Here is a 22,693-nt window from a genome sequence, read left to right as displayed (position 1 = left end):
GGTGCGGATAGGCACTGAAGACTCCGGGGATATTATTATTATTTTGCCAAAACCAAGCGCATAGCACCGCCGTTGGAGGTGGTCCGGTTGGAGGGGGTCTGGGGGTGTCCCCGCGGGAAATTTTTGAAATTAGGGTGCAAAATCCTGCATTCTGGGCACTTCTGGGCGAAAAAGTGGTCCGGCCAAAGCCGGACCGGCTGCTACGCCCCTGAAAACGCCCTATGTAGTTCTATTGACTCGGTCACCAGATACTCAAAGGCGACAGCAGATTCAGCTCGGAGACAGCGGTTGGATATTTCTAACACCCGCGACATGAACAAACTCGTGTGGGCAAAACTAGTATCCGGTAAATCCGAATACAACACATCTGTATCAGCCTTTAAAAAAAATTGAAAAAAAACAAAAGTAAAATCCATTGAGTGATTTCAACATAATATGTTGCAACGACCTTACGAGCCACGGCCCGGGCTGCATGCAGGCTACAGGCTTGCAATCACCATGCATCAGCTCTGATCTTGAGATGTGCTCGAAGAGTTTAAATAAAGTAAATTGATGGATCCAACCATCGACTGTAATTGCAATCGATCGCAATTTTGTGCAAGAATCAATTCAGCACTTTAAAGGTATATGTGGCACATCATCCAACTTGAGTAGCGGATCAACAGCTGTCAACTTGAAATGAAGCAAAGAAGGCGCTGACATTCGACATCCCAGTGCACCAAGCATGTGACTGTCAAATATGAAGGTGGACTCCCGAGCCACAATGTAAGCAGATATCTCCTCTACCATTTCAGCAATGAAGACTATTTTACCATTTATATGACAGACAACCGGGCTTCCGATAACTTTTAAATAAAGCTGTGTGGACCCTGGCTAGCGCCAGGCGTTACTGAACTTCGTACGTCTTTTGCATAGCTACGGGGATAAATTTTTAATCAACGCTCGCATCAAATCAGTCAGTGTCAAGTTTACTCTCTCAAGCATGGACATGGGGTATCCAGTGTCACTGAGTGCCACCGCCAATGGTGCCAAAGAGCTGCATGCTATGTACTTGTGTCATCAGTGGTGCAGTTACCAATGTCATCTCGGTCCGTATCACTGTGCTCATCAAACTCATCCTCAGCAGAAAGATCCCTACAGCATTCAGTCAGAACACGATGTCAAGGGAAGGAAGATCAGAGAGACGGAAACATCCATGTTTTCATCAGCAATAGCACTGTAATATTCCAGATAGCCATACGCAAGGTGACGGTGCACTGACGTTGATTCACAAATTCACGTCCTACCTTCCCCACCCCCGGGAACTCTGCCAACTGAGGGTCCAGCTCCCTGGCAACATGATCTCATTCTAGCACCGAGACCGGCAGAAAGAGCGGGCTCAGTGAACACAACGAGCAAAGTATCATTGCTGCGGCCAATCTATGCTTTTCACAGGATCGTCAATTACATCATGAGAACCTTTATCTGTTCGATTTAGACCTCTCAGCAAGCAAGGGAATGTTCCACCAGATGGTAGTGACCGAGTGTCTAAAAAATTATCAATTGATTATTACACGCAAAAGGCACAAAGGAGCTTTACAGAGTTCGTCGCAACTAAGCGTTTCTTGCACAATGCAATCATCAGGCGACTTATGACATATTCACGGTGGGACTTGGCCAATATAAAGCATAGATTACAGATTGTACAGATTGATGATAGCTAGTGGGTGCTGATTCAGCACAGAACTACTGTTATAATTATAACGTTACTCAAGGGAATGCGGAGATGCGGCTCTTACCTGTAGCGATGTCTCTGACGAATGCAGTCAGTGAAGCAACCACACCTAACACATTCCAGAAATACGGCAGACACGGATGCAATCTGATTTAGCATTCAGCCTTGTATAGATATGCAAGTGACACAAGTAATTGCTACAAGTACTCCTACTGACTTGCCACGGCAGGCAACCATTGCTATCTAATTGGGTACCCGAGTATGTTACATGTTAGCCCCCGAAACCAAGTTACCCAATATACTTCAAGAAGGAGAGTCTCGACACAGTCCTAGGCATCTTCACAAAAATAAGTAGTACTGAGGCAGCTGACCATCAACAATGAAACCAGCAATAGTGATAGACAGCAATAGTGATAGACAGACAATTGCACTATGGTTGGTAGGTGTGTTCGGCATACAGAGGCACACAGCATACTTCAAGTAATATTTATACTCCGAGCTCTCCAGCAACGAGCGTCGTTCAAACAGTTCGTCCATTGTTTCCAGGCTTCGTCCCTGTGCACCGGCAAACACAATGTGGAAGAAGAACAGATTTCAGTCTAGTTGAAGCCGCCGGCAGTCATTCCACATTCAGAACCCGCTACAGTGTGTACTAACAAAGACATGCAAACCGTGCATATTCACAAAGCCACCTGATTGGCATTTCGTTGTCTTGCAACAGCTTTTCGGCACATGTAAGCCATTATCCATAATAAAAAATAAAAAAAATTCACGGTTCGCGTGAGACTCGGCTGGAAGCCCAGTTTTCCGCATCCGTCATGGGAACACCACCACCCTCTAGGATCAAAGGCGCAGATGCAGCGCCTAAACGGTGGGAGGTGAGTAGATCAGACCCACCACCAAGTGGTCAAAGACCGAAATCCCATTACTTATTGGCTGCATCCATGATTATCCATAAGTGACATAGTAATCATTGCGGGTTAAATCCAGAGCGTCAATTTGGAAAACCACAACTGGAACAAACAAGCTTATTATCAAAGCAATCGTTGCATCATGAAGGGCCCAAACACACACACACACTCACACACACCAACCAACATAATTATCAGTACAGCTTACCTTGGTCTCTGGGACAACAAGAAGAATGAAGATGACACCAGCTAGGTTTCCAGCTCCCATCAAAAACAGCGTTCCTTGGACATCTAAAGCTGACGGTGCGAGCATTAGCGGAGTTCCAAAGGCAATAGCAAAGTTACCGGCCCAATTTGCAGAAGCTGAGATAGCAACCAACTTCCCTGTACAAAGTAGACAAGGTATCCGAATACACAGCTCAAATATCTGGAGGCATCCAAAAGTTCAAAAATGCAAGAAAATCAGAGTTGAAAAGAAACTTCAATCTGAATTTTTTGATTGCTCCCAGGCCCCAGGGTGCCTTCTATAAATTGTAAAAGATTTACGGAAAAAAATGGGCCTGTCCGGGATTTGAACCCGGGACCTCTCGCACTTTTATGTTTATGTATCTATGTCATTCGGATCTTCCCAAGTTGTACAATGTACTGTTGAGATACCGAATTCAAATAAATCAATACCATACCATATCTGGCCTATCCGGGCGGTCCGGGACCGGGCACTGCCCGTAACTTCGAAATGACCGTAACTCCGAATCACATATATTTGATGGGGAAAGGCCATTATGGCATACGACGTCACTATTTCGGGAGTATTTCCACAAAAAGTGACAATAGTAAACTAAAATTGACCCGATGGGTGTCTGATAGACCGAAGTAACTTCAGGTTCCGGATGTACTTGCTTGTGATTGAAAAGATTTACGGAAAAAAATGGGCCTGTCCGGGATTTGAACCCGGGACCTCTCGCACCCAAAGCGAGAATCATGCCCCTAGACCAACAGGCCGCCACATGAATAACCATGTTGAGAATGCTCAATATAGGACAGAGGGGCGAGCAATACTGGGCGGGTACACATGATGCTCATTGCTCTGGCCCACTGTGGGAGAAACAAGTGGAATATATGTACATGAACATGTACTACAAATAACTGTTACTAACCACAAACAATTCGAAAAGCTTTAGAAGAAAAAAAACATACCAACCTCGGAGACGAAGCGGGAAAATCTCGCTGGTGATCACCCAAGCAATCGGTCTACAGCAAATGAACAACAATGAAGAGACAAGTTTGATAGATGACTGTCAGTCTGGTTCTGTTCCAGGTTAAAACCATGAAACTCTTGATTGCAGCCGCTGTGACCGTCATATCACCACCACATTCATATTCAACATACAGGGACGCCGGACTGGTATTCTACATTGGCACGACCATGAACAAGAAAGGTGGGGGTCCCGGGGGGCCTCCCCACGAAATGTTTAAGAGAATTGGGCCCACGTAGCCCATATTTCATTGCTTCAGAAATCGCAGCATATGATTATTGTTACATCTCTGGCCGCACCTGGCACGCTGGTTCCGACGCCCCTGAACATAGCAACACAGCTGGCTACCAAGCACGTCGCTGAGTGCATGCCACAGTCACTAAAATGGACAGTTTGTCAGTTTAGTACTGGATATTATGTCTACAATGTATCATGTACTGCAGTCACTGAGATCGAGGACATCACAACTACCTACCCCCACGTCAAGGCGAAGAAGAAGACGAACGCACACACACAGAACACGACAAGGATGCCACTTGATTTGGAGAGGTTGTCGTTACCACCATTCACGGTGATAATGGTGGCACCTAGCGTCGTCGTGATGCTCATTCCCAGTCCGCCAAATATCATCAGCACCTTCCTACCGACCTAGACCGACGCATGATTGTAAAGAGGCATACATGTACCGTGGATTACATCGTGTGACTGGCCTGTTCACTGTTTCATCTTACCCGTGGCATGCAAGGTCGCAAGGCCCGCATCTGAAGGAGGAGTGGTGGTTTTCAAATCGTGTTACGACCAACAAGCACCCTAGCAAGTACAGTCTTCATTACAACTCTACCATCTTCAGCCATGCTGTATGCAACTCAGTGGGATTGACTAAAAAACCGGAATACCCCGCAGTTGATACGCCAATGCCTGCATAGCACCTCCAAAACAGACAACGCAGAGATAGAAACACTGATGTAGGTCTCGCCCATGGCCGGCATGCCCGGGACTAACCTTGTCAACAAGACCCAACGTGCCAAACGTCGTGAGGAAGTTGATGATTCCAACCACTGCTGTCGACACATACGGACTGACATCGATAGAGGAGAATATTTTGGTTGAGTAATACCTGTCATAGTGAAGACAGCATAGCATGGATAAAGGGCCGCAACACATATAATATTATCATGTAGCTCACCAATATTTCAGATATAGTCCATATTAAGCTAGTGAAATGCAGGGTGAACTGAAATGTTTGTCAGCATAAAGAAGGCATAGTTGCCTGTTTGTTATGCGACTTTAAATATAGTACAACAACACCAACAACAATCCACGAATGGAACCTGTGTTAAATAAAAGCATTAGTTCTGGTAAGCGTCGGTTGGCTGCATATTTTCAAACCAAGCCGCTTTGTCAGTGGTACAAAACCGTGAGAGAATAGCAGGCTGCGGGTCACACAATAGATACTGCTACACAAGTGTTTCTAACAACACAACACCGCCCAATGGCTTACATGATGATATTCATGCCCGTGGCTTGTTGGAAAAGCTGTACCCAAACTCCAACTGACATTCTGAGAAAACAACGGACACAACAAACATAGTTGAACTTGTTCATCACAACAAAACATCGTGATCTTTCCATTGCCAATTGGTTAGGACTTAGCAGGTTTCTCCGTTCCAATACAACTCGATATACCTAGAGAGTAAACTGCCATCTGTTGGCTTCATGTACTCGGGAATCTGCTGCACGAGAAAGAATAGACTTCCATCCATTACAGCATGGGAAAGTACCAACATACAGAACTGAGCTAAAATCTGTACAGGGCCAACTCAAACTGTATCAGGGAACACAACACAGAGGTTTGTGTCTCAGAGCTTGCATATCCAACTGATCAAACACTTTCAAGGGGAATCAAACCATTTGCTTGTAACCATCACTACTGCGGTATTCGGTATCATCGTTCACTCTTCACCAATGATTACACTGCTGCCCATTCACGGTGGCCAAACAAGACCAGCCAAGCTCCACTGACAAACACAGGTCACGATCTGCTTGTTCATGTTCCAGTGGCATTTACCGTTTAAAATTGCTCCGTTGCAGTATTTCTCTCCACTTGCCACTGCCATGCACGCCGTTGTCCTCAATCTCTGCAGCAATGGAGTTGATCTCATCCAGCACTGCCTTGCTGACATCACCATCGGAGGTCACGTGCCGCTTGTAGCCAGTTTTGATCCAGCTCAAGACGCCCAGTGCCTCGGTGCGCTGCCCAGCCTTCATTAGATACCTGGAACGTGATACACATGTAGTAGTAACTTAGTAGTAGTGGAAGTAGTAGTAGTACGACACGAGAGATAGATTGGGCAGCGACTAGAAGCGTGCATACCTGACTACATATATATCATGCTGGGTAAGCCGTGTATCCTAAGCTGATACATATACCATGCCGCGACTGCTTACTGACATCCATGTACCCCTAACTGATCAGTGCTATTGCTGATCACTTGTACCTACCTGGGTGTTTCCGGTGCAAAGAGCATGCCGACAAACAAGATGATGGAGAAAAGAGATTGAAGAGCCAAAGATATTCGCCATCCATTGATATACGACTGGCAAGCAAGGTTGATCAGGAAGCTAACCTGCACCATGATCCACCAGGAACACACAAGAACGTGGAGAACATGGAATTGGTAGTCAGGGTAAGTAAATACCCACAATGACACGGTACGGAGAAGAAGTGCAGGTGCAGTACACTGTGTGACTACTAGAAGGACTGTGGAACTGCATCCCAAGGAGGAGGAGGATATCTACAGTACCCCAGAATCACGCTGAACTATTTTTACCATTGTTCTGCGGCCTATCAAGTATCAACAACGCTGCTGACTGCAGTGTGCTGAACTACACTGTGCATGTAGATTTGGATTGCCAGGCAAAGAAAAAATGGGCATGCTGACTTCTAATGGGCTCACCATAATGCCTGCATTGATACTGAGCTGGTTGAGGGACACCAGGCGACCGCGGTGCTTTGCTGGAGAGATCTCGGCATTGTAGATAGGCACACTCATGCTCAAAACCCTATAACGTGCCGTAAACAATAAAGACAATGGCAACTTTACTTCACTTGGGCTCCAGAGCGAGATTGTTATCCCCACAACAACTGCCCTACCACCTCTGGCTCTGGATCAACTGATTCAACTCCCAGTCTACCTCGGCCAAATTGAAGGACAGAACTAAAATATATCATGCGCCTTGATACCGGCCCCGGGGAGGGGGTGATCCGGTGTACATGGCTGCAGAAGAGCCAGTCTGACTCTCTCTCTCTCTTTCTCTCTCTCTCTCTCTCTCTCTCTCTCATGTAGAGAGCAGTGAAATGTATTATATCTATACAGCAGTACATGTATCCTTGAGATGCCACCTTTCACCAGCAGAAGTAAGCAACAGACAACTGTAATGTACTCTACCAAGAGTACATGAAAACCAGAGTGTGCAGCTCGGATGGGTTGCTGTCACGGCGAAATTCCGTGATTACATCATTTTTGTGATGTAGTGCGTACAAGCAGGATTCCAGCAGGTCTCTTTCTGCACAACTACAGCTCAGCTGTACGCACTACGCCATTTCCCGCCTCAGATCTGCGCCAAATATGATTGTAATCACGGAATTCCGCCGTGACAGACACCCATAGCAGAAAAGGCCCCAAGCTGCACACTCTGGTTTTCATGTATTCTTGACTCTACCTCTACCTGTTTCAGAACCATTCAACTGGTGGATGCCCAGCTTCAACGGTTTAGCTGGTATTATGATCAAAGTGCATACTAGTAGGCTGATAGGCTTACCCTACACCTAGTCCAGACACACAGCGTCCAGCGAACACCATCCTGAGCAAGCGGCACAGCAAACATGACACACAGCATGATAGCGGAACACAGTACTCCACAACTATCACCGCTACCGTCCATGCCGTTATCAGGTGTCCTTGTATGACACAGCTTATAGGGCTAAGACTAAGAGTAAACTTGATATGTGGAAGAAAACCTGGTAATAAACTGCAGCATAGGTGAGCCTGGTATCAACTCAATAGACAATGCAGTCACAGTTGCTGTTTTGCTAGTGGTACTTGAAAGGTGCCTTGCGCCTTCTTCAAAATACCTATCAAACAATTAGGGGGGGGGGGGGGGGGGAGGGGGTGTAGCAAAAACAGGCACTTGTACACCATGCAGTCAAATCAATATTCAAACAGGCCCGGCAGCTGATTGAGCTAACCAGACTAGGCAATTTCCTTCTTATTGCTTGGCCTCACCATAGATAATAGGCCAAGGCTTGCAGCAGACCACCCACTGTGAAGATGGAAGCACCGGTGAGGATGATTACACGGCGGCCATGCCATTCAGATACAACTATCACAGCAAACCAAAAGCAGAAATACCACTCATCGTCTGCAGCAGCTTCCAGTCTTTTCTAAGCCATGCTGCCATGATGGCAATGGGTCATCTCTTAAGCGATCGTGACAATCATCAGATTCTATGTAGACACGATGGGATCGGATGAACATCATAATTTGATGAGATTGGTACCCGAGTCATACCTGAATGAAAACCTTGAATGCTGGCAGCAGAGCGGAGGAAAAGAGGGGGAGGAGGGGAGGGAGAGCCCCCAAATCTATCACAGCACGCATACCTCCAGCCACAAGAGCTCCGGCGAGACAACCAAGAGAGAAGCTGCCTACAATCCAGCCCTACGACAGTAAGCAGATAGCAGCAGAACATACATGCACATAGTGCTAAGCTTTTTGGCACTGCATTATGAAGGAATCCCGTGACAAGCAATCCCGAGTCTCTTGCATATGTACATGTGTTTAGCTTACCAACTATAACTAAGTCAGCCCTTGACAATCAGATGCACTGCATATCGTTTTCCAATATTCAGTATCAAACAATGCACAAGCACAGGTTTACCTGATTCTCCTCACTGACAATCCACTCGGTTGTGTTTGTAGCATTTGACGGCTGGCCGAAATCCTGTCGGAACCCCTCCATGTCCTTCACACCGCCAATAACTCTGCATGCAGTCAGTGAACACAGATACAACTAACATAATATTATTATACTGTTAACAGGTACAGATTGAGTTATACAGGTACATACCGGTAGTACTCAATCTCCACACAGGGGTACATGTACATGGTATGCACCATTTCAGTACACGAAGCACTTAAGCCATTATAGTTTCGACTAGGCCTTTCGTACCATTACATTCAAGTTGAATACAATGGTGATTAACAAGGTAGCAAGCAAGTCCTTATAATCGGCACTTTGGCGGTCAGAGCATTGACCAAGCAGCACTTTTAAAGATAGCGCTAGCGCTAGTGGCGCCAACTACAGTCCGTATCGCCTATAAGGTTGGCGGCTATAGTAATATACCGGATATAGTGATCAATTTCTCAAATTCATTTTCATTTACCATAACTAAGTATACACAGTAATCGCGTATAGTAATAATCGTCTATAGTAATATATCACCTATAGTGATCAAATTCATATTTCAAAAGACCTTTATTACACTATTTTTTGCGTCGGTTATAGTGATTGATGTGAAATCAAGCGATGTCAGAGAAGAACAGGGTGTTACTTCTTCGTGAAGAACTTGTCCAGTGAGTGTTGTTTGGTGAGTTTTGCTTGTACAAGTTGCCAAAATATGCCTCCATCATGAGGAAATGCTGATTTTGTGTGTCAGGAGCTACAGCCAGCTACATGACATTGTACATGTATGTAGTGCGTATGGGCACGGCGCGCTGAGTCGTTTGACACCCCACTTGCATACATTGCATGCAGTATCGGTCATAGTAATATATCGCTTATAGTGATAAAATGCTCAAAATCAAACACCAACGCTATAGGCGATACTGACTGTACATAATTTTGGCGCCATATATAAAAGTAATGGTACGAAAGGCGTAGTTGAAACTACAGTTGTGGCAAGTGAAATCCGACACTTGCCATAGGGGACAGCGCCACAAATGGACATCAATGATGTAATGCACTGCACCTAATTTCTACTATAGAGCCGTATGCATCCCAAATAGATCGAAAGGTCACGGCGTAGATACACGCAGTTCACAAAATATGGTACACATAAAGAGTATTGGTATCCAATCCCCATTCATTTTTGCCACCACCTTTTGAACCTTGACTGTGATGAGTACGAGTTTTGTCATCAGACAGATGTAGAGGATATAACCCGAGTCAGAGGGTTATACCGGCTGAATATAAATCCCGACTGCGATAGCAGGAGGGATTTATATGAGGGTACGGTATAACCCGACTATGAGGGTCATATCCTACTTATGCCAGGTACCCCTACGCATTTCCAGAACAACGAACCTATTTGGAGATCTCCTACTGTCCTACATCATACAGTACATGAACATGTTCTGCTGGTTATCAGTTGTCAATTGAAAGAATGGTCCAGCAAGGTCAGAAGGAGATTCCTCCGTGGATGTTTGGCATCAGATTTCCTTTCAGTTCCAGTGCATATTGTAGCATATTGTCTCGTGAGCGATGCGGAACCGTTGAACTGAATTGCTGGGGTGCTGGAGTTGTCGTTGAATCAAACTACCGTCACTAGTTAGACTACAGTACAGTTTGGACTCTTTGGGAGTAAGTGTTACTATTATCATGATTATGGTACAGTGCTGATTTTCACATGCGGCATCTTTAAGAAATATAATCAGGTTTGCTTACTTGCAAGTAGATGCATTTGCATACACTGTTTTGTATCACTGTGTCACATTTCAATCCATTCTAGCGTTATTCCAATTGGTTTATTTGGATTTGAAGTACACTCTGTATCATAAACTTAGTTACGAAGAAGACAGTCTGTTTATGATCTTCAACTATTTGAAGTACAATGTACATTGCTGACCCATTCGGGATACTTCGTGGTTATTTGACGTTCTTTATCCTCGGTTTCAGTATAATACATGTAGAATACTCGGTAGACGAATTCCAGGTCATTCTTCTTTCCATTGTATACTGTTCCTCGTCAGCAATGCCGTTCTGTGTGGAGTGCACATGTGCATGTGGTGTATGTTGTGTCTGTTGTTGTGAATGGTCCGTGCGCTGGAGTGCTGCCGTCGTACAATGGTCGTACAAGTTCACAAGTGAACTTGTACGGTGGCAGTGCCCTAGCGTACGTACCGTGCGCGCGGGATTTATACTGGCCAATATAACCATGGCTAGACGAGCGCTGATTGGCTGAAAACAGGCCCTCCGCACCGTACCATGGTATAAAAAGTTGTAGGTAACACATGTACTGTACGTATGCAGGGCTGCAGGGGCTGCAGACTGCATGGGGCAGTCCCATTGCCAAGTGTCGGATTTCACTTGCCACAACTGTATATGGCTTCTCTGCTTCGTGTGCTAATTTGCTTTCCTCCAATCAAGAATCTACACACTCTTTAGAAAGACATGAACAGTCAAAAGTTACCCAGTCGAACACTGTGGGTCCAGTTTCTATTCGCTCGACCTGCTCAGAAAATCTCACTTTACTGCAAATGTCCAATTCAGTACACAATCTAGGCCTTGGCGGAAAATGCTAAACATATTGGCCGCCTACAGTTCTGCTGAAAAAAGCATTGAAATTCCTCGACCAATGCAAGGCCGGAAAGACTTGTATAGTTATACCTGGCAATTTTGTGGTCCACTTCCTTATCCATAATAACACCAGCCATGTATGAAACCTACACGCAAAATACTACCAAATTTTGCAGATTTATCTGTCGGCATTACGCGCCAGTGGCTAGTACAGTACACTGCAATCCAACATGGCACACCCAGGCCCAGTGACTTACATCGTGCATCATTCTTCTTCTCTTGTACAGTCTCACACTCACAGTGCAAGAGTGATCCTAACATTTTTTTATGTGACACTCTATAGTATACTAGCAGCACCCCCGGCCAGCGTTGCCTGGCCGAATGTGGCGGCATGCGGGTGAAGCAAGTACATGAACAGCACACGTGCTCAGCACGTGGTGGTGGCCAGACCGCTGAAGTCCTGGTGCACCGTACCGGTGAGGGAGGTTCTTCATCGTTGGAAGGAGAAGAAGGGACGTCTGTTACCATGGTTACGCCTTCGGGAGGCTGGTCAGAGTTGTCCATCACCTGGCCGGCTGGTGGCGGATGAAGCGGCTCAAAAAATTCATAAAATTACGAACAAAAGTGCGATGCGCGCTCTTCACTGCAGATCAGATGCAGAGTGCAGTCAGTGCAGATCTTTTGAATCCTTTTGTTGCAGATGCATGTTTCTATTTGCAGAGAACGGTTCACGTGGTCCGCAGCGCTTGTGCGGCTGCTAGTGCTACCTATATGCCATGATGGCCTGGGCTATAGGTGGCTACATGATTCGCAAGCTTCGCGTGCTCAGTGTGCTTCTGCGCGCGCGGCTGCTACCGCTACTCGTACTGATCGTGTCTGCATGCTACCACCTACACTGTTCGCACGTGGTGGTGGCTACACGATTCGCACGCTTCGCGTGCTCAGTGCTTCTGTGGCTGCTTCCGCTAGCTACACTGTGCTACACTGTTCGCACGCTTCGCGTGCTCAGGGCAGCGCTGCTCCGCAGCGCTTCAGCGTGACACAAAAACACACGTCACAGGTGCCTCTTCTCTATAAGGAGCGTGACACACACACACACACACAGACACACGTCACAGGTGCCTCTCTTTTATAAGTAAAGATACCGGTAATCAATCTTGCCAGAATCATCAAAAATGAATTATAATAATAGATCTGGATAGGCTGAAGATTAAATTATGTCCTGGTTGTAATTTCTGTTTGTATGGTCTGCTTTGGCATGGACAGTCAGTCGGCTTTGGCAAATGTCACAGTCTAACTCTCACCCTATGTCATAGCCAAAGACGAATCCGCCAGTCGTGACGAATGTTGACAGCAGGGTAACGAACGATACGGAGAAGCAGCCACATCTCCACTGGCGTTTGCTGGTTCGCAAACCAGTGGTCTCGGAAGCAGCCACCGCTACGGTGTCCGTTTCCGCTCTGCCATCGCTATCCGAGAGACCCATTGCTGATGCTGTATTCGCTAAGACTACTATTACTAAACTGAATTTCAATTTTTCTTTGCCTGATTCATTCGAAATAGAAGCCTACAAAACACAATGACGTAGCGCAGCATGCAGCCATATATAGTTATAGGTTCATAGAATCATACTGGGATTGATGAAATCAGAGCGTGTGGAGCAGTTATCGGGTAAGACTCATGAATCGCTTCAACAACGTGTGCGTGTGGCTATGGCATTTTGACAAAGCTATTATGTAGAATCTACTACTACTAGTACTAGTACTACTACTAGCAAGCAACGGATAGATACAAACTAACGTTACTTCAAAGTTTTGAGATGCACCTCTAGAGCTCTACTGCTCTCTAGCTCTACTCTAGCCTAGGGCTAGGCTAGCTCTGTGGCGTTCTGTTATGGCATGCATAGGCTAGCATAAGGTAAAGCCAAGGCAAGGGCCAGGAGGGTCCAGCACTCATAGTAGGGAAATGAGTAGTGTCACTGTCAGTGTCATGTCCTATTGTAGTCCAGGTCGACGCGCGTGTCCGAGGCTCCAGTTCGTAGATCTACAATGCAACGGTAGCCTGGGTGTCAGAACCGTAGCCTGATTCAGTTCAGCACATGCATGATCTGATCAGGTATCTTTGGATTGAAGATACCTGTAATACTAATACTATATATAATAATAATAGGCCTACTCCATTATTTTTGGCATTATCCTGTAGGCCCTGCACTACATTTGTAGGCTGTACTCAGTGTAGTCTACAATCATAATACCGGTACACGTAATGCATCCGAGACTGAGACTGTACTGCACCGGCGGTACAAGCTACAGTGCTGGCAACTGAAATCCGACCCCCTGAGCGGTGCGCTCACATCGTAACACTACGAAATAGAGGCCGCTAGAAAGTGAACGCACCACCCAGGGGGTCGGATTTCAGTTGCCAGCACTATAGTAGTATTATAAAAGAAAACAATGAGAAATTGAAAAATAAATCATGCAATGGGCAGGGATCATGGTTGCCTTCCGTCTAATTTACAATCATGTAGATATCTACTGCATAATGAATATACTGTGAACCGCACTGTGATGATGTGCAATGCCCCCCCCCCCCCTCCGCCCCTTCGGTCAAACGCTAGCGCAGTCACGCGCTTTCTCTTTCATAATTTGAAGTACTGAAGCACATCATCAATGAGAAGAAGCCACACTCAAAATACCCGATGATTGTCCCCATAGGGCCGATAAGCAATGGCATCGTGATCGTGCAGGGTCTTGTGATAGAGCAGAAAATTAATTCAGAGAAGATATCTGTAATCTGAGGAGCAGAAGGCCAGCTTTACTGCAGTATTACATGTATTAAACTGATAACGGTAAGTTAGAGACTGTGTACAGTGCCAATACACTGAAGCGGTTTGGGTCATATTGACAGACTGCACAAGTACACGCATACATGTAGATCTACTTAGTAACTGTAATTGTATCAAGTGAAATCCGTATACTTTCAGACTCGGTCACGGACCAATTTCGATGACCTCGTGCATATGTGTTAGGAAGGGTGCGACATCAAGGCCGATCCGGCAACCAGGCTGCTAGTGTATATCCGACTGGATTTCATGTAGATCGAGACTCATGCCGGAGAACCGGCACAGCAGGGGCATAGCAGCCGGTCCGGCCGGTCAGGCTTTGGCCGGACCACTTTTTCGCCCGACCACGGCCAAAAGTGCCCAGAATGCAGGATTTTGCACCCTAATTTCAAAAAATTCCCGGAGAGACCCCCAAAGCCCCTCTGGCCGGACCACCTCCAATGGCAGTGCTACGCGCCTGCACAGCAACTCAAGTAACGTCACGGTTGCAGACTGTAATCTACTGGTGGTTAGTTGTCCGTATACACTGCGGCGGGTTGTGTACACTGCACTGGCACGAGTAGTTAGGCAAGGCTGGTGTATGTAAATGTAGCCTCATCTGTACCAGTGCTATCACCAGCATTGCCATCGTCATGATCATCATCAGCAGCAGTAGTAGCAGCAGCAGTGGGATGACTGGGATCAGTGCGTTCAGTTTCATCATCCGTTATTTCACTGTCAAAACAACACAGTACAGAAGTGATCATGCACAGAAGACAACATCCTTGAAGTTATGCCGCCAAATCCTCAAGCAGCATGTGTGGCAAATTGTGGCAATTGTTACACTTGCACACCTGTAACTCTGCCGAGTGATTTCCCTGATTCTCTGAAAGAAAACATTCTGGGTAATCCGGTAGCATAGGCTAAACGTGAGTTTTGTGGTGCAAACAAATCCAGTGTGGTTGGCATACATGTACTGGTCATCATCACAATCCTATGATCTCCATTGCCTGCAGCACTGGACTTGCATAGCAGCAGGGTTTTAACTTTTTAAAAGCAGTGCTAGAACACTGACACTAAACACGCCGAGTGCATACACTGACCTGTAGCGCCGGTTTCTACGCCGGACGCAATCTACGCAGCAGCCACATCTGCAATACAGTCATCATGACCAGCAAGCAACAGTCAAAATAACAGTAGTCAAGGAACAATACAACAACAAGCTATAGAGGTTGTAGAGATGGCAACGATATACCTAACCTGTCCCACTGATGGTGTGTGTGTGTGTGCGTGTGTGTGTGTGTGCGTGTGTGTGTGTGTGTGTGTGTGTGTATTGAATGCGCAACTTGCCTTATCTATTGTGTTGATTTTTATAGAGGTTGTGCGAATGATTTCACGGAGGTTAGTTAGCAGAACAGCTTATGGATGCTATGTATGCTGCGTGAGTCACTAGTGCAGCGCTGTGCCGCAACTTCACCAAAGCATCTCAACTGATGATGCAATCGCATAACCTCTATATGCCCAGTGTTCAGGATACTATGTATAGCACAACAAGGACACATCACTGTATGCTTGAACCACCAAGCTGTGCTCAGACCAGCATAGTTCTCATTCACATAGCTCTGTACGCACCTCAGGTAGTACTTGTAGTCAGCACTGTCCAGCACGGAGCGCTGCTCAAACAGTTCATCCATCGATTCCAAACTGCGACCCTGCACAGACATAAAGGCATATCAATGTGCAAATACATGTACATTACGGACACAACATAGACAAGTAGATATACATGTATCTCTGTGGTCAAATGGGAGTCAATGGCACACTTTGATGCTGAAATCTGAAACGTACTTTACTGACTCGGGAAGGAAAATACTCATTGTTCACAGCATGAAGAGATTCTTGCTGCGATAATGCTACTATAAGGCATCACAATACAGCAGAATACGACAGCTCAGTCATGGCAGCCCACCTTTGTCTCAGGAACAGTGAGTAGGATGAACACGACTGCGGCAAAGTTACAGGCGGACATCAGAAACAGCGTTCCCTGCACGTCAAGCACCGTAGGCTGAAGCAGGAGCGGTGTGCCGAATGCTATGGCAAAGTTGCCCGCCCAAACAGAAGCAGTTGTTATTGAGACCAACTTTCCTGGATGATAAAGGATACGTGGGCACAAATGTAAACAGGATAGGCTGGACAAGCTGCTGCATGACCAAGGTTTTTAAACTATCTGCGTCAGACGGAGCTGTACAGTGATAGCTCATCAATTCAAATCATGGTCTACCACGAGTATATGTACTCAGTTTATTCAAAACGGTCTACCTCATGACGGCCCTACACCTACTGTTGAAGAACTGGAAGTGTTCTGAATGTAAGGGATACGACAACTTCACAAGAGATTTCACTGTAGTGACAGTATAAAAAAGGTATGTGTGTTGTGATTGTTGTGACTTGTGATTGTTGTCCATTTTAACAAAACTGGTATACAGTGTACACAACAAGTTGTGTTTTCACCCAGGGTTCATTCGTCCAGTTCTTAGAGCGGCACAGGATCATAGGGACATGTTTGATTGGTCCGATCTGGGACAGGATCATTTAATTAAGACTTACCGCGTAGACGTAACGGAAACATTTCACTGGTAATAACCCAAGCAACAGGTCTGTTTTAGAAGAACGGAAAGAAGAACGAAGAGAGCATGATAATACAACACATAAATGCACTGGAGCATAGATGGCGTATCACATATCCATATATCCATCGTGACTCAGAAGAAGATGTGAACTAGCCAGTACTTCACCCGGGCCTCCCTATTACACAGCAAGCAGTGCGTACCCCTCCCTCTCTCTAACTGTCTCATCCCAATCACCACCAGACATGCTACAGTGAGCACACACCAGTATACTAGTATTATACATGTGCTTCGAAGTATCAAGTTATAACTAAGTTGCAGCCTGGATACTCATGACCACTCACCCCCAGGTTAGAGCGAAGAAGAAGATGAAGACACATATGCAGATGACAACAAGACTGCCATCTGACTTTGTGAGTTCATCATTTCCTCCACTGGCCACGATGACGGAAGCTCCCAATGCCGTGCTTACTGCCATTCCAAGACCACCGAGTAACAGCAAGACCTTCCTGCCAACCTACACAATATAACCAGAGCACACGGACTGAGACCGGACGGTTTTACCAGCCACACAGCATGTGTGCTGTGATGAGAACCAACCCCGACATAGGGAGCCATTTCTGGAACACACTCCTCCCCCCCCCCCACCCGGACAGCGCACTCGGCTTGTGTCAATATTAGGGCTTGAACGAGCTAACTTGCTATGAATCACCGCTACGGCAAGGCTGAATTCTGGACCCACTTGGATCCAGTTTTGTTCACTCGTATATATATAATTGAAGCAGTCTCCTTCACAGTAGACTGACAAATGATCCACGGCCACAGGAGTGACTGGAAATGGCCCTGGCTGACGAGCACTGCCAGCATATACTGAACTTATCACACATGAAACATGATATGCAACTCATACTCCCACCACACACTGACAAGCCACCGAAGAGTGGATCCAAAAGCAAAATTACTACTACCCAGTTGTGCTTGATGGCGTCACTTTCAAGAACTATTCTTAATTAAACTCACTGCAATAGTTGTGCTGCACAGTTGAATTTAATAGTCAGCTGTGCAGCACGCCAGTGAACAGAACAGCGCTCTACCCTAACCTTGTCCACGAGAACTAGCGTCCCAAACGTAGTCAGAAAGTTAATGATTCCAACAAGAGTTGTTGAGAGGTAGGGACTGACACCAATAGTGGAGAAGATACCCGTAGAATAGTACCTAACAGATACAAGTAAGCAAACAAAGAAAGTAATTGAATCAGTAGCCGAGTTGAATGGGACTCACACACGTTACCAGTAGTTGGTAAAGGGATACTACTTCGAAGTAGTAACTCACAGGCCATCGGTGATTCGTAATGGAATGGAAGCTACATTGGGCCGTGGTTGCTGTGGCAACAGCAGTACAGAGGAGGTAGCACCACACTGTGCAGGCCAACACTACATGAAGAAGACTGTGCAACGCGTTCAAAAGCGTATCCTTAGCCTGTTGGACGATTCCAGCACTCACTTACATGATGATGTTCATTCCAGCACTCACTTACATGATGATGTTCATTCCAGCACTCACTTACATGATGATGTTCATTCCAGCACTCACTTACATGATGATGTTCATTCCAGCACTCACTTACATGATGATGTTCATTCCAGCACTCACTTACATGATGATGTTCATTCCAGCACTCACTTACATGATGATGTTCATTCCAGTAAACTGCTGGAAAAGTTGCACCCACATGCCAATGATTAAACTAAGCAGCAAAAACAAAAATCAAAAAGCACCAAAGACACAAGCGAGCCGATGCATGAATGGTCTACCTGCTCTTGGCCGGGCATTAGTATAGACAAAACTCCAACACACAGCTCCCATGGTACTCCAGCATGTGCCGGCACACACTATCATACACACAGCTATAGGCAGCACCCATTGGTAGACCACACACCATGGTCTTTGCACAGCTTCTCTACGTTCTCCACAAAGAATAACCTCTCGAGTATTGAACGGGATATCCTAGCACAAAACATACCGTTTCAAAGAACTCCACTCAAAGATGTCCGCCCATGTTCCTCCCCTGAGACGTGCACCGTCCCGGATTTCGGTCGCAATTGAGTCGACCTCTTCCAGGACAACTTTGCTGACTTCAGCTTCAGAGGTAATGTGACGCTTGCGACCAGTTCTGATCCAGTTCATCACATTCACAGCCCTTGCTCGTTGATTGATCTTCATCAAGTATCTGCCAGCAGAGAGACCCCACCCACATACACACCACATGCATGCAGATCAGTAGGATTCAGCAAAGAAAGCCTTGGTAAGCCCATCAGAACTATAACAACGTCGTACATTATCTGTTAGAGCCCGCCGCATCATATCTAACTGTCCAAGATGCCGCAGACCGCCACTCTGCACCGCTACCCCAACACACACACTCTCATCTGGAATTGGTATGCTAATTGAATATCAAATCAACGACAAACTGGAGTCCTAGAGAGCAAAGAAACAAGAGAAGAAAGAAACTTACCTTGGTGTCTCTGGTGCATACATCATTCCCAACAGAAGGACAATGGAGAAAACTGATTGCAGTGCCAGTGATATCCTCCACCCGTGAACATATGCTGTACAGGCCAAGTTGATCAAGAAGCTAACCTGAGAAACAAAGCAATGACAAGAACATAGTTGTAATCATAGCACCCAACTGAAATAATCATTTTTTGGTGAAGCATGTGCGAATCGTAGCACAAGCCAGAGCTACATCTATATTCTGTAAACCCTAAGGGCCTTGTGCTAGGCCCTAGGCCATCACCTTGCTTTACGCTCTATCCCATCACTTTGTTCTCAGTTGAAGTCATCAATTCGGCATGTGTTCTAAGCTATCACCTTGGCAAGGTTTACAGTAGAAACTAATCTAAAACAGCTAAAATATTTTCAAAAGAAGCAACTGCCTTGGTGCGGACTGACTGGCCATCTTGCACAGGTATACTTGCGGCAAACCTACCATAATCCCGGCAGTGATGCTCAGCTGGTTAAGTGATACCAGTCGCCCTCGGTGCTCAGCTGGTGACATCTCCGCATTGTACACTGGCACAATCATGCTCAGTATTCTGCAGAACACAGGATAACAATCCTGGAATGAAACAAGTCATGCAGGTGGCGACACTATCAATTGTCTATCATTACTGTGTTCACAAGCTAATCCGGCAGTTCCGTGTAACACAACTTACCCCACACCAAAGCCAGCCACGACACGTCCTAGATACACCATCCTGAACACGAACACACAGAGATTGCACACTGGTATCACATGCTCTTGCCTGAATTACACATAGTAAGTAAAGAGACGGTTTGAAAGTATATTCGTGGATAATTTTCAAAATGTTGCTGCAGAAGAACCTCCAACTAAGCAGGCACGTAGCCCGCATGGGGCACGGGGGCACGTGCACCCCCCCCCCCCCCCCCCTAAAACTTTCGACATAGGTTCAGCATGCACATAATGACCATGAATGACATGAACCAGCCATCCAACATACTAGTACATGTACATGTGGTCGTGCCCCCCCCCCTAAAAGTGGGAGCAGCTAAGCCCCTGCAAAGTTTGATGGTACTGCATAGCCTGAGCTCAGTTCGAGAAGATGGCTTATTGAGCACTGGTGGAGCACTGTGGCAGCAGCGGCAATTACAGCGATGGCGGCGGTGGTCGTCCTTGTTACATTAGTAGCCTTGGTATTGTGAGAAGGCATTTATAGGTACGGGATATGAGGCACACGCTAGTATAACTTGTGATGGTCAAATAGATTTGAAAGACATGAGCAACCAGACAGTACCATAGGTAGTAGGATAGAGCTTGTATCAAACCTCCGATGGTGAAGATAACAGCCCCGACTAGAATGGTGAAGCGGCGTCCTCGTTTCTCTGACACAACTGTACACCAAGAAGATGCAGCCATCCACGCGCCAACATGTAAGACATGCTACACATCATGACCCGTCCTCTGTTCACACAGTGTTCTATAGCACATTGGGCTAAGCAGTTCCTTACACCGAGCCTCAGCCAATACCACACTGGGCTGAGTAGTTCCTTGCACACAACCTCAGTCTACTGAGTCAGCCGGTGAACTAGACAGATGTATTAGCTGGGTGTGTATGATATTCCATCTAAGTATAAACTGGATGCGGGAGTGTCCAGTGGTAATGGTCTGGTACCCCTGCAACTACCGGTATCATAATAACCTGAGCCTTTAACCAGATCCAATACAGAGCATCCCAAACTTCCCTCAGCTCAGTCTCTTACCTCCAGCAATAAGTGCACCAACCAAGCATCCCAGGGAGAAGCTGCCCACAATCCAACCCTACCGTGACATACAACCAGAAAGGATCAAGCAATATAATATATATCAGAATAGGCTCCGCGGAGACAATATACTCAAGTGATATCATGAGGCCGCGGATATGCTCAAAATGTATTTACAGTTTCCCCACAAAAATATGGTTTATCCTCTAAAAAAAACAGGCTGTTGAATGTCACCAGCACTTTCGGAAATAAGTTTTATGTGCTACACGTGCTACAGTTTACCTGGTCAGTCTGATCGCTGACTGTCCACTCGCCGTGGTGTTTTTACCAGTGACATTGTCATGACTGTAGGAACACTCACCGAAATACCTCCGAAACTCCTCCATGTCTTTCACACCACCAATCACACTGGAAACAAAGGGGTACGAATGACACGAAATGATTTATTCAATTGTCATGCACTTAGAGTTGGTGCAGATGTGTCGCACAGAATCACTTGGAGTTTGCGACGTGTAGGCATTGGCGGATAATGCTCGAAAAGGTGGCAGATTCTGCTCAAAAAGCAGTAAAATTGGCAGAACCATACAAACCTTATGGCGGGCAATTCCTCGAATTCTGCTCCATTTCTTTATCCACATACCAAACATGCATGAAACTTACCAGAAAAAGTACCGAATTCTGCCAATTTTTCTGCCGGCATTATCCGCATATGCCTAGCGACGTGAGACTTGATTGAACCCAGTAACATAATTATAATAGGCACTCGTGGGCCTGTGTCTCTATGCTCCTCATCTCACTCCCATATCAAGTAGGCCCTCGGGCAAAGCCTTAGGCCACAAACAGCACAGCTTCTTCATGAGGGAAACCTCAAAACAAAAATGTTGTGGTGTACTTGTGCACCTATATGTACTTGTTCAATGACCATCCGTCTCGATTGGCAACACAATTATTTGATTCAGGAGTGGGCTAGGAGACTCTATCAGGGTTGGCATACATCTTCCACAATCTCTGCAGTGATCTCACCCTATGTCATATCCGAAGACAAATCCTCCGGTCGTGGCAAACGTTGACAACAATGTGACGAACGATACTGAGAAGCAACCACATCGCCATAGGCGTTGGTGAGTTGGTGCATCATCGCTAATAATTGTAGTATCGGTCACCAAATCAGCCTCTGCGGTATCCATTGATTCGACTTTCTGATATTCGTCGGTCAGAGGAAGGCTAATCTAACCGTTGGCACTGCACTACTTGTAGTTGATCTCTTCTACTACTAGTATAACCATCAACGTTACAATTCATTCTGCATCTACAGTCAAGTAAGGATCCGATGATTGTCCCGGTCATTTAGTGGTCCGAAATAGCGAACTTTCAGAATCACAACTAGTCACAATAAAAATTCGACTGTTGGAGTAACAACAATACGTGTCAGTGACTGACACTGTGCACTGTGACAGTCTGACATGTGTTCCCTCACGCGAGCGACTGGCTGCATGCAAGGAGAT

The 22,693-nt window shown here is 46.0% G+C and overlaps 2 protein-coding genes and 1 non-coding gene across 6 annotated transcripts; all 3 read right to left on the bottom strand.

Annotated features, from left to right (window-relative positions):
• Nucleotides 1-227: 227 nt before the first annotated feature.
• Nucleotides 228-13,016, bottom strand: LOC135814053 (uncharacterized). 2 transcript variants are annotated; one of them, XM_065327108.1, is made up of 16 exons: nt 12,764-13,016; nt 8,823-8,925; nt 8,545-8,602; nt 8,168-8,264; nt 7,704-7,745; nt 6,839-6,944; nt 6,384-6,508; nt 5,950-6,156; nt 5,383-5,442; nt 4,884-4,998; nt 4,357-4,529; nt 3,827-3,876; nt 2,834-3,009; nt 2,190-2,269; nt 1,779-1,823; nt 228-1,134 (listed from the first exon to the last, which is right to left on the bottom strand). In XM_065327108.1, the coding sequence occupies exons 1-16, from the start codon at nt 12,943-12,945 to the stop codon at nt 1,044-1,046; spliced, it is 1,710 nt and encodes a 569-aa protein (XP_065183180.1). In that variant the 5' UTR covers nt 12,946-13,016; the 3' UTR covers nt 228-1,043. The 2 variants fall into 2 exon arrangements, with proteins under 2 accessions (XP_065183180.1, XP_065183181.1); XM_065327109.1 differs by lacking the exon at nt 12,764-13,016 and adding an exon at nt 9,012-9,128.
• Trnap-ugg (transfer RNA proline (anticodon UGG)) lies at nt 3,556-3,627 on the bottom strand. Its single transcript has one exon. It is a non-coding gene; the product is annotated as a tRNA-Pro (tRNA).
• A 1,051-nt stretch (nt 13,017-14,067) lies between the features above and the next one.
• On the bottom strand, nt 14,068-22,636 carry LOC135814054 (uncharacterized). Of its 3 annotated transcripts, none has more exons than XM_065327110.1 (16): nt 22,212-22,636; nt 21,471-21,596; nt 21,189-21,246; nt 20,723-20,819; nt 20,123-20,164; nt 19,897-20,002; nt 19,423-19,547; nt 18,931-19,137; nt 18,595-18,654; nt 18,008-18,122; nt 17,252-17,424; nt 16,888-16,937; nt 16,250-16,425; nt 15,913-15,992; nt 15,384-15,431; nt 14,068-15,015 (listed from the first exon to the last, which is right to left on the bottom strand). In XM_065327110.1, exons 5-16 carry the CDS (start codon nt 20,161-20,163, stop codon nt 14,865-14,867), a joined length of 1,332 nt encoding a protein of 443 aa, XP_065183182.1. In that variant the 5' UTR covers nt 20,164; nt 20,723-20,819; nt 21,189-21,246; nt 21,471-21,596; nt 22,212-22,636; the 3' UTR covers nt 14,068-14,864. The 3 variants fall into 3 exon arrangements, with proteins under 3 accessions (XP_065183182.1, XP_065183183.1, XP_065183184.1); XM_065327111.1 differs by having other exon boundaries at nt 21,550-21,596; XM_065327112.1 differs by lacking the exons at nt 20,723-20,819; nt 21,189-21,246; nt 21,471-21,596; nt 22,212-22,636 and having other exon boundaries at nt 20,123-20,328.
• Nucleotides 22,637-22,693: the final 57 nt, after the last annotated feature.

Source organism: Sycon ciliatum, chromosome 4 (assembly GCF_964019385.1).
Source record: "Sycon ciliatum chromosome 4, ocSycCili1.1, whole genome shotgun sequence".
In the NCBI taxonomy this organism is placed as follows: Eukaryota; Metazoa; Porifera; class Calcarea; order Leucosolenida; family Sycettidae; genus Sycon; species Sycon ciliatum.
The sequence above is the reverse complement of the archived record's forward strand: the minus strand, read 5'-3'. Positions and strand labels throughout refer to the sequence as shown.